Genomic DNA, 12751 nt, shown 5'->3' with positions numbered 1-12751 from the left:
ATTTGATTTTGAATTGTAGACAAACATCCGTGTAAGTGCCATATCACAGGCATCAACAAAGGAAAGGGGGTACTGCATAGCCTTTTACCTTATCTTTTAATCACCACCATTTAAGGAGCATACTTCGCTTAAAGCCCAATGCTATACTAATTACTATTTATACTATTAAATAGTATAAATACTAATTAAAATTTATACTATTTATAAATAAATAGAGTTGTGCATTTGAATTTTAAAATCCTGTATTTCATGGATTTTAGTCTTCAGTGAGCAAATAAATCAACCAAACACAAATTCCCTAGGTTCTTAATTCTACTGTCAAACTTTAAAAATATGTTCTTATTAAAGAAAGTCTGATTTTAAAAATTGCAAATCTATTTTAAAATAATTTATTAAAAATTCTATATGAAAGGATTTTAAGTTTTTTTAATGAAATTAAATAGGCTGCACTACCAAGTGAAGAACAAATGAAGCAAAGAGAAAACCCTAATGTTACTGAGGATTCAATTTATCAAGCCTAAGTTTGTGCTCAACTTTTTAGAAATACATCTACTGGATTAAATCTGTATATGACTTTTTCCACAACAAACAAGGCTCACAGGGTGAAAAAGTACCACAAATAGAATTCCACCTGAGTAAATATAAGTTCAAGATAACTAGAATACTCCACTACCCCCACTGATTTTCCATTCTGCTTTACTGATGTAGGAGCAAAGAATCTTGCTTGACTAAGAAATTCATAACAGAAGCTTTCACAGCTGTTACTCCACTACAACACTAACCTTTCAGGAAAGTGTCACTTCATGGTGCCTGCAGCAGAAAACCTATACAATTCAATTTAATATTTTTAATGAAGCAGGATTAGCTTTTCAATGCATTATGTTCTTTACACTTCTATTTAAAAGTTGTTACTGGGGCTTCCCTGGTGGCGCAGTGGCTGAGAGTCCGCACTGCCGATGCAGGGGACATGGGTTCGTGCCCCGGTCCGAGAAAATCCCACAATGCCACGGAGTGGCTGGACCCATGAGCCATGGCCGCTGAGCCTGCGTGTCCGGAGCCTGTGCTCCACAACGGGAGAGGCCACAACAGTGAGAGGCCCGCGTACCGCAAAAAAAAAAAAAAAAGTTGTTACTAACAGAGCTTCTAAAATGTTGAGGCTCAGGGCAGAGATAAACATGAGGCTATGTGGAGAACTCAAAGCCTAGAGGTTAACCAACTTCAAATCGTCTGTGAATGATGATGTTCAAACTACCATACCAAGCCCCTCCTCTCATAAATAGAGCCAAACCATGGTCAAAGAACAACATAGCTGTCTGCAGTTAGTTGCACCTATAATTTACTAGAACACTACCATTTTATAGCCACTAAAGGTATACATAATAAAAGCAAAATATCATCAACTAACAAAATTGAGAAGGGGGAGAGATCAGATATTATTAGAAAAACCATCTTTTATGATTAATTAGAAAAGCAATTCTCACTTATTAAGGGATATTGAAAACTGCTATTTCTACCTCAAAAATGTGTTAAAGTTATTCTTTTTAATTAAGAAAATTGCACTTCACATTTGAAAAAACTTAGCAACAAAATCATGGGAGAATACTCTCTCTGGATAATGTGCTGTACAGGAATATGACCAATCTGAGACCAAATATCAATATAAGGGCAACACCCAGCTGTGTGCCTTTAAGCACATGATTTAATTCAGCTCTTCTGAATATCAGGTTGCTCTTTGTCAAACGGGGTAGTGATATCTGTCTCACAGGATTGTTGTGAAAGTTAAATGAGATAAGGCGTGTATAAATATTTATCCAGGTAGCACACTACACTTTTTTCAATTATTAGAAGTATGTTTTTCCTCCACCCTACACATACATTTGAAATCAGGCTGCATTTTTAAAATGATATTAAATGTTACTCCTTCATTTCCCTTCCACAACTGAAAAAAAGACTGTGATTAAGGTAAAGATTATATCTAATAATCAAGGATATCTTTTAAAATGAGGAAACAGGAAAATAGTCAGCCTAAGCATATTAGTTTTTTCTTTTTTCTCTGTCCTTTCAGGCACTCTACTGTGGAAAGTACGGTTAACCTTTGGCTGCCCAAAACCATCTTCTCCTTAATTTAACATTTAACAATTGTCTCTTCATTTGTCTATTAAAAATTATCTGAGTTGGGCTTCCCTGGTGGCGCAGTAGTTGAGAGTCCACCTGCCGATGCAGAGGACACGGGTTCGTGCCCCGGTCCGGGAGGATCCCACGTGCAGCGGAGCGGCTGCGCCCGTAAGCCACGGCCGCTGAGCCTGCACATCCGGGGCCTGCGCTCCGCAACGGGAGAGGCCACAACAGTGAGAGGCCCGCGTACCGCAAAAAAAAAAAAAAAATTATCTGAGGGCCCCACGAAGTTGTGAAAGATGCTGAATTGACAAGGCACTAATGGGGACAATTCCTGAAGTCATGGACCTAATGTATAAATTTAACAGATTCCCTTAGTATCCTAGTGCTAAGAGAGTCAATAATTCAGGACATTTTTGTGTCTAATGTAAAACCTGAAGGGACAACAGCATAAAATAAGACTACTCCAGACAAACTTACATATATGATCACCAGACTCATTATCTCCAAATAGGATGTATGCAAATGATCTTTTGCTTCAGAAGGAGAATAAAAGTACTTTGTTACCTTTTTTGGGGAAAGGAGGGAGGGAGAGAGGGAGGAAGGAAGGAAGGGAGGGAGCACGTAGTGCCCAGATCTTGGTTTCTAATACCATTCTCCAATAAAAGAAATCTGGCTCCCTGAGAAATGGATGATGATTCTAGGACTGGGGCAGGAAGTATCAAGATAAGCTTGGAGTATCTTGCAGTGACAGAAAGTAAGGAAGAGCTGATAAACAAACAACGAACAAAACAATCAACAACAACAGCAAAACACCATAATGATGGGAGTATGTCAAAGGGACACAAGATCTGACTGAAAGAAATCCCAATCTGGAGCTGGAACAATTTGAACAACAAAGTAGTACTGGACTGTAATATATAAAATAAATATCAATGAGTTTATACTGATATAAATAAATGATTGCATAAATCAATAAATGAGGGAGAAGAGACAAATCTCTCATGCAAAAGAAATAAAAGGTGTTCCATTCTAACAAGGTAGAGTCTGGGCTCCTTAAGCATGGACTGTGCATAGTTACTTCCTTTCAAAGAGTATAGTATAAGGATAAGAAGGGGAAAAAAGAGTATTTTATAGTGAAAGAAACTAACACTACCTCAACCAAGTGATTAATGTTAACATCGACAGTGACAAATCATGTTGATAGTATGTACCTTTGATATGATATGATGAAAATGGCTATTCACCTCTGTGGTCTTCTTCCCCAAAAGACATAATCCCAGTCTAATAATGGGTAAAACACCAGACATTCTACAAAGTATCTGACCAGTGCTCTTCGAAACTAACAGGGTCATGAAAAACAAAGAAAGAAAGCAAAACCTGTCACAGCCAAGAGGTGCCGTGCCTAAGGAGACATGACTACTAAATGCAGTGTGGTATCCCGGATGGACCATGGAACAAAAAGAAGGACATTAGGTAAAAACTAAGGATATGTGAATAAAGCATTGATTTTAGTTAATAATAATGCATCAACATTGGTTCATTAATTTTGAGAAACGTACCATACTAATGTAAGATATTAATAATAGGGCAAACTGGATGTCAAGTATCTGGGAACTCTGTAGTATCTTTGCAATTTTTCTGTAAATCTAAACCTGTTCTAAAATTAAAAATTTATCTAGGGCTTCCCTGGTGGTGCAATGGTTGAGAGTCCGCCTGCCAATGCAGGGGACACGGGTTCGTGCCCCGGTCCGGGAAGATCCCACATGCCGCGGAGCGGCTGGGCCCATGAGCCATGGCCGCTGAGCCTGCACGTCCAGAGCCTGTGCTCCGCAACGGGAGAGGCCACAACAGTGAGAGGCCCGTGTAATGCAAAAAAAAAAAAAAAAAAAAAAAATTATCTAATAAAAATAAGAAATAAATTATAATATTTAACCTGCAGATTAACATTATGACCCTTATTTTGTCCCAATGTAAGCCAGTCACTCTTATTATGGTATACATGACATCCTGAGGAAATAAAGGGGGTCTGCACACAGAGAAGCTGACAATTCACACCCGTGCCTAGTTAAGTAGTTTAAAACTAAGCTAACACTCACAAGAATACACACATGGTTTAACATATTTTAGGCAAGAAACAGCAGGTAAAATATAATATTAATAATAGAAGCACAGGCTAAAAATAAAAGCGACATTTCTCCCATTCCTAATATGAGTTCTTTATCAGTCACAAGAAGTTAAAAACGATGATTTTTTAACTAATAAAATCTGACCAGAAGTAGGCCAAAAAATTTCAAAATTATCAAGAGGCCTACAGGCCTTTAATGTATTTTTATTAATATAATGACTAAACCAAGGTTAGATACATATACCAAATATGTATTTTTAAATAGTAATAAATTAATGAAAAGCAACAGTGGACTTATATCCACTATTATTAATGATAAACGCTGCCCTAAATGTATGCTGTGCTTCAAGATAACAGCTAATGATATTATGAGGCCTTTTTAACCAGCACAACATATACTCAGATTCTAAAGATAAATGTTTATCATTTGTAGCAATGTTTAAAGTCCTGCTATACCCAATTTAGTATTTTATGACATTTCACAAGAAATAATGGCAAATATGCAGAAACCTTTACACAAGCTTCTAACCTGTCTTCTTACATTTGTTAGATTCTGGTTTTGAAAATGAAATACATGACAAAGATATATTCTCAATATAGTCTCAACAGCAAATGACTTCATTAATGAAAACAACGTTTTAGTTAAAATTGTGAAAGTATAACCACTGAGAAGGCAGTCACTTGATCAGAATAAAAAGATTTTGAGGTAAGGTTTAAAGGTTATCGCTATATATGAAATTCATTTTCCCCAACATTCATAGACAAGCAGCAGTAGAAAAGCAGAAGAATCCAAAAATGTACAAAGTGCTACAGGATATCACTGATATGGTTAATTTCATAGCAACAAGACCTTTAATAAATAGAGGAATACCTACATACTATAATGAGGTATATAGCAACTATAGCAAATATTTAAGTGACTTAGCTCCAGAACTGGACTAAATGAGCTGTAATACTGACAATTAAATTTATTGGCTATGAGACCCTGGACATGTTATTTAATCTGTCTCTGAGTTACTGTCATCTGTAGAATGGTAGTAATAATAATTTCTACCTCACAGAATTGCTAAAAGTATTACAAGAGATATTTCATTAGAGCACTTAGAACAATACTTGGCACATGGTAAGTACTCAAAAAATATTAGCTATTATTGAGAGTAAAGCATTATGGGAGTATTCATGAAAATCTTTTATATCACAAAAAAATTCATTAATTATCTTAAAGATATCAAACCCAGAGATGAATTATACATTTTTCTTTTACAAATAAAGAAAAATGGCCTGTTCTGGGATATTACATAAAGACTCAGGTCTTTGAGACTTCCATCAGTGTCTCCTTCTTAATTAGTTAAAGGTTATATTGATAGTGTGGTCACAAACAGCTAACAGAAAATACTTCACTAGAACTTAGAAACAGTATACGTACCCTCAAATCAGGAGAAAAGTTCTCTGCAGAAGTTGATATGGAATCCGATGATACAACAGAAGCTGATTTTGTATGCACTGAATTCTCTGAATGAGAAGTGGAAGCACTACAAGATACAAAAGCACAGTGTGTTTGAAAAATGGGCGTGTTAAAAACCAATTTCAGAAATTTTATTAACTATAACTCTATTATTTCTTAAAACTTCCACTGCCAATCAGTCCTACTTTGCCTATTCAATCTTATCTCCAAATACTGATAAATTGCAAGCTCTATTGGTAAGAATAGGGCTAAGTATTATTACCATCCACATTCCCTCTGAACAAGCTTCCCCAGTACTCATGAATACACTCCAGGTTAATTCTTTCTTTTTATCCAACCATCCATTTATTCATCCAATGATCAGGCTAATGTGCAAAACCATTACACCAGGCACTATGATTTGGAGATAAATATGGCAAAACCCTCATGTTCATAAAGCTCACAAGCTTGTGAAAGAGACAGACAAGTAGATAATGGTGCAATGTGATAACTCTATAACTACATACACACACATGGGGTGGGGTGAGGGCAGAGAGAGAGAGAAAGAGAAAGAGAAAGAAGGACTATGATTACGAACTTGGAGAAAAGAAAAGAAAGCACCTAACTCTACCCAGGAAAGTTCAGGGAAGACATCACAGAGGAGGTGACATCTGAACTGAGTCTTGAACGATAGGAAATTGTCAGGCTGACAAACAAGTAAGGGAATTCCAAAAACAAACAAAAAACACTACAGAAGTGTAGAATTATCAAAGAGCACAGAACACTTGAGAAACTACAAATAGTTCGACAGTGCTGGATGAGCAGAAGAGCAGAAGATGGAAAGATGAGCCTGTCTTTGTACTTTGTACCTTTCCACCAAACCAAATTCTATATTTTTAACAAGCCTGTCTTAAATATCCACTTCTTCCTTTACAATAAGTAATCACACTCTAGAGTTACTTTTATTCTTAAATTCTTATAGAACTTTTGATACCTGATCACATACTGCCTTTTACTGTTTACTGATCTCAAGTATGTAAATTTAGTTTCACCAACTAAAATTTAAATACCCCAAGAGGGAGGACCGTGTCTTTATTTTCCTTAAAATCGACTTCAGTGCCTGTGTATACAGTTAACATGTATTATGTTTCTTACATTCAAAAATACAGGACTTCCCTGGCGGTCCAGTGGTTAAGACTCCGCATTTCCACCGCAGGAGCCATGGGTTCAATCCCTGGTCAGGGAACTGAGATCCCACATGCCCTGCAGCCAAAAATACAGTGACCATATACCTATGCCACAAACTAAAAAAAAAATTTTAATTATTTAAGGAAGAAAAATCTCAGATACTTTGAATTGAAACTTAAAGTTCTGATAAATATATTTTTCTAAAGTTTCATTCCCAACGTATTAAAAGTCTCCCTCACATGAAAAGTCAAAACTTCTTCATTAGATCCTGATGGAATAATCCATCTTGAGGTTGTGATATTTAAGAATCATATTTTTGTTTTAAAATTTGTCCATCATAAACCTGTGTATAATGATTACTAAACTATTTTTACAATGTGAAAATCCTCTCTCCTCAAAAAACTGTCACTTCATTTTTTTATTGGTTTTTTTAGCTTTATTGAGGTTTGATTACTAAAAATTGTATATATTTTAGGTGTACAACATGTTTTGACATATGTATACATTGTGAAATGATCACCACAATTAAGCTAACTGAAACATCCATCACCTCACACAGTTACCTTTCTTTTTCTGGTGAGAGAATTTGAGATCTACTGTCTTGGCAGTTTCAAGTATACAATACTGTATTACTAACTATAGTCACCGTACTATATATTAGGTACCCAGAACTTAATTTATAACTGAAAATTTATCCCTTTTGATCAGTATGTCCACTTTTTCCCTCTTCAGATAGGATTTGAAAACATTTTCTCTCACTCGGTAGGTCACTTTTTCGTTTTATTTTTTCTTTTGTTATAGGGAAACTTTTTGCTTTTGATGTAGTCCCAATAGTTTAATTTTGCTTTTGTTGCCTGCACTATTGGTGTCAAATCCCAGAAACCATTCTCAAGACCAACGCCAAAGAGCTTTTTCCCTATGTTTTCCTCTAGGAGTGTTAGAGATTCAGGTCTTACTTTTAAACGTTTAATCCATTTTGTGTTGATTTTTGTGTGTGATGTAATACAAGAGTCCAATTTCATCCTTTTGCATGTGGATATCCATTTTCACCAACACCATTAATTGAAGAGTCTATCATTTCCCCACTGTGCATTCCTGGTGCTCTTTCAAAGGCAAGTTGACTGTATACATGTGTGGTTCTATTTCTGGGCTCTCTATTCTGTTCTAATGTCTACGCATCTATTTTCTTATGCTGGTACCATATTGTTTTGATAACTATAGTTTTGTAATACAGTTTGAAGTTAGGAAGTATGATGCCTCCAGCTTTGTTCTTTGTGCTCAAGATTGCTTTAGCTATTTCAGGTTTTGTGTGGTTCCATACTGACTTTAGAATTGTTTTCCTATCTGTGAAAAATGCCATCAGAATTTTTATGTAGAATGCATTGAATCTGTAGATCACTTTGGGCAGCAGCAACATTTTAACAAGATTAATTCTTCCAATCCATTAACATAGGATAACTTTCTATTGATTTGTTTCTTCTTCAATTTCTTCCATCATTTTATAGTTTTCTTCATACAGGTCTTTTACCGCCTTAGTTAATTTTACTCCTTAGTATTTTATTCTTGTTGATGTTATTGCAATGAATTTGTTTTCTTAATGTCTTTTTTGGAAAGTTCATTGCTAGCATATAGAAACAACTGATTTCTGCATGTTGATTTTGTATCTTGCAACTTAACCTGAATGTGCTTATTAGTTTTAACAGATCTTTTGGTAGAGTTTTCAGTGTTCCATGTATAAGATCATGCTATCTACAATGTTTTTATATATTTATACAGTGTGAAAAACATCTCCCCTAAAATAAACTGTCACTTCACTTAAATGAATGAAAATGGCATTCCAGTGTGAACACTTCAAAATTGTTTATTCAAATACAAACATCTCTTTATTTTATTAACTATTTCAAAGTATAATTGTGTAATTTTTTTTGTATCCACGAATCTATATTATACAAAGGAGCAGTCATAAGAATTCTATCATCTAGTTTTATAATGCAAGGAAAGAGAAACTGATAGGCTGAGAATGATTTCTTCCTTTTTTCCTGTACCAATTTCTGAGTAATTATATTCCATGTGCATTAAAATAACAAGTAAAATAGACAAACTTTAGGCACAGTACTCTAACAGATATTGTTTGCTGCCTGCTCCATATATATACACACCCCTTTCTTTCCTTACTTTAGTGAGGACAGTTTGTGGCCAGCCCAAGATGACGTGCTTGTTTTTGGCTCCCTTGTGTCTAGGAAACAATGTGACACAATTATGGCCAATGAGATTTAAGGGGCAGTTTATTAATTGTTATGGAAGCCTCTTATTTTCTTAACAAAGAGGAGCAGAAATAGCAAGGTGGTCCTTAACCTTTCCTACTTTCTCTTACCTGGACCAAGAACGTAAAGCTTGGATATACTGTGGCCATCCTGTAAACATGAGCAAATGCTGGCTTGCGAAGGACACAAAAGAGCATAAAGTCCTTTCCTGGTGAGCAGCTGAATCTACACCAACAAATCCCTACACTTTGGGAATTTTGGTTATGTAAAATAAATGAAGTTCAATTTTTAAAATCACTAATGGAGTTTTCTATTCTGTATAGCCAAACACAATTCTAAGTGTTACAGCAATCAACACCTCACAAAGTCTATTTTGAACAAGTTGAAATGCATGGTACTATTTTTTATGTATATGATCTTCTGGGAAAACAGAAAAAACATGTAAAGGCAATAAAATACAATTTGGAATTATGGGTAGTGTGTACCTAAAAATAATAGTATCAATAGGAATATTATAGCATGTACCATTAAGACACCAAATAGTTCTTTAGAGCCAAAGTATGAAATAAACAAATTTAAGAGAAATAAGGTAACAAACAAAACCAGGTCTTGCAACTAATACTTTTCAGTCTCAAAGAATCAGTCTTTCAAGCAAAAGTGTAGAAAACAGCCTTTAATTATTAACTTCTCTTTTCAGATACACATAAACATGGGGAGATATTGTGATCTACACTGTTGCATTTGAATAAGCACTAAAAGGTTTTAAACTCCAGGCAGACAACGAGGGGCTGGAGGGGACAAGGGTGGGAATACTTGTGATTACAGCAAACACAAATACACACACCACCACCACCACCATCACTACCACCACCAGAACTCCTGAAAGTTCTGGTATAAACATGAAGTGGCTACTCAGACTGAAGGTGGCCACAGAATGCAGTTATTTTTCAGCAGTTATTTTTCTCCTGTCATATGGGCTCTATGCATGCTTCTGATCACCATGGCTACTACAATAATACAACCTAATTTCCACTGCTCTCTTCCATTTCCCCACTGCTCGTCTTGAGGTCAAGCTCTCTATGTTGACCTTTTATGAACTGTTCCACAAACAAGCTCTGTATTTCCCTGAATTCATACCTTTGCTCATGCCATTCCAAAAAGAATGCCCATTTATCCCAATCTATTTATTAACATCCTACTTACACTTTAAGACCCAGTTAAAAGGCTAGCTTTTCCAAGAAATCTTCCCCAGGTCTTCCAGCTGGAACAAAACTCTCAGTCGACTACACTTCTGCCTATACTCTAAAATGGCACTTAACACTTTCCACGTTAGACTAGAGCTCTTTGGTTACACAGCCTCCTCCTTTTTAAATTATAAACTGCTAGAGAATAAGAATCTAGTAATTGGCAAGGCATTTGAACTCAGAGCAAAGATTGCAGTCTGCTAATCTCATTAAGTAACCAATGACACTTTGGTTTTCCTAGGCCCATAAACTTCACTACATAAATTTCAATCCAAACATTCCTGTTATCCTTGTCATCCTGAACTTCTTCAAAAATGCCAGACCTTCTAGTCCGACTATCTGTTTTCTCCATCCATTTTCCCTGCCCAAGTCTTCCTTCAGCTCCTAACTTTTCCTAACCTTTATACTAGACTTTTTCCTCCATACTGAATAAATTCTCTTACATCTTCAACCGAATTCTCCCCTCCACCTCTTTGCTTCAACTGAGATCTCCTTCCAGGAATCCACTTCACTGCAGCCTTTTCTAGAGAAAACTTTCTTGTCCCACATCTTAAAAGCCCAAAGGTAAAGCCAGCATTTCCCCAGCTCCTTTCTCATGCTTCCACACTAGTATTACTTTTCCATCTTCATACATAAAAGCCTTCTTCCTCTGAGGTTCATGGGATTTGGGTATAAAACCTCTCTGTAACTATCATCCACTCACCTTTTAATTACTCCTCCTCACTCAGTAAGAACTTTCTAATCTGGCTCAACTTTCTTCTCTAAAGCTTCTTTCTACTCCAAAGCTTCTTTCTACTCCAAAAGTGCCTTCGTCATGGGAATTTTAATGCCCATAAGGGCAAACTAGCAACAACCTAGCTCAAAATTCCTCACTTCCTACATCACTCATCTATAACCCCACCTTAGCAATGTGCTTCTGTAGTCACACACTGTACTTTATCATTTCTGGAAACTACCCAGCCTTTGTAATCTTAAACTTAAGGAAACCAATATCTGACCACAGATGCTATTCTTTCCAAATATCTCACTTTCTTAACTTTCCCTTCATCTAATCTTCAACCTAGTGGTGACAACTCATCCCTCAACTCCTCCATTTGTCATTATTATCCTTCATGCTTTATTGCTCTATCCCCCTTCATTTCCTTCCCCATCCAACCTGGAATACACAGTAACATTTTATACTCTCTCTCGCCAAACACTCAGTATTCTTATATCCTTATCCACTGATCACCACTTCCCTAACTAATCCCTAAATTCAGATCAATATATTGAATAACTATCTACCTTCTCCTGTGCTAATGGAATACATCTTCACATTGGAGCCATTTAAAACTCATGGTTAGAAAATATTATCTAGACCCTGGGCAGTGCTCAGCAACACTCCCACATGTCAAGTGATTTTTCTAAACCATCACTATCTTTTCCCCAAGCCAATCACATCCAATCAATCCAAAGTCCTGTAGAGTCTACCTCCCTATCATCTCCTGAATGCATCCTTTTTTCTATCCTAATTTTTACTGTCTTAGCTCGACACCTCTTCCCTCAACTACTCATCCAATATATCATCCTAAACTAATACCAAAGTGATCTTTCAAAAACAGATCTGATCCTATCATTCCTCTGCTTAAAACTTTTTTCTAAATTGAGATATAATAGACATGTAACATTATATTAGTTTCAGGTGTACCGCATAATGATTCCATGTTTGTATATATTATGAAATAATCACAGTTAAGTCTTGTTAACATCCATCACCATGCATATTTACAATTTTTCTTCTAATGAGAACTTTTTTTTTCATAAATTCATTTATTTATTTATTGGCTGCACTGGGTCTCCGTTGCTGTGCGCGGGCTTTCTCTAGTTGCAGTGAGTGGGGGCTACTCTTTGTTGCGGTGTGCGGCCTCTCATTGTAGTGTCTTCTCTTGTTGTAGAGCACAGGCTCTAGGCGTGCGGGCTTCAGTAGTTGTGGCTCGCGGGCTCTAGAGCTCAGGCTCAGTAGTTGTGGCGCACGGACTTAGTTGCTCCGTGGCATGTGGGATCTTTCCAGACCAGGGCTCAAACCCATGTCCCCTGCACTGGCAGGCAGATTCTTAATCACTGCGCCACCAGGGAAGTCTCTGATGAGAACTTTTAAGATCAACTCTCTTAGCAACTCTCAACTATACAATACAGTATTATTAACTATAGTCACCATGCTGTACATCACATCCCCATGACTTTATTTCATAACCAGAAGTACTTTGACCACCTTCACATTTCACCCATTCCCTCCTACCCTAATCCCCAGCCTCTGGCAACCACCAATCTGTTCTACGTGAGTTCGGTTTTTGTTTTTCAGATTCCACATATAAGTGAGATCATACAG

General features: G+C 36.5%; 1 protein-coding gene across 3 annotated transcripts in view; it reads right to left on the bottom strand.

Moving 5' to 3' along the window:
• Nucleotides 1–12751, bottom strand: part of MTMR2 (myotubularin related protein 2) — a gene marked incomplete at its 5' end in the record, with an annotated part of 107879 nt that overhangs the window by 64128 nt on the left and 31000 nt on the right. For all 3 annotated transcript variants that reach the window (XM_082844843.1, XM_082844845.1, XM_082844844.1), the window contains one exon: nucleotides 5670–5775. In XM_082844843.1, the coding sequence (XP_082700969.1) occupies nucleotides 5670–5775 (106 nt within the window). The remainder of the gene's footprint in view (nucleotides 1–5669; nucleotides 5776–12751) is intronic.

This window comes from Leucopleurus acutus (genome assembly GCF_964270905.1).
Source record: "Leucopleurus acutus genome assembly, chromosome: 8".
NCBI classification, from domain to species: domain Eukaryota; kingdom Metazoa; phylum Chordata; class Mammalia; order Artiodactyla; family Delphinidae; genus Leucopleurus; species Leucopleurus acutus.
Note: the sequence above shows the minus strand (reverse complement) of the source record. Positions and strands in the feature narration are given on the sequence as shown.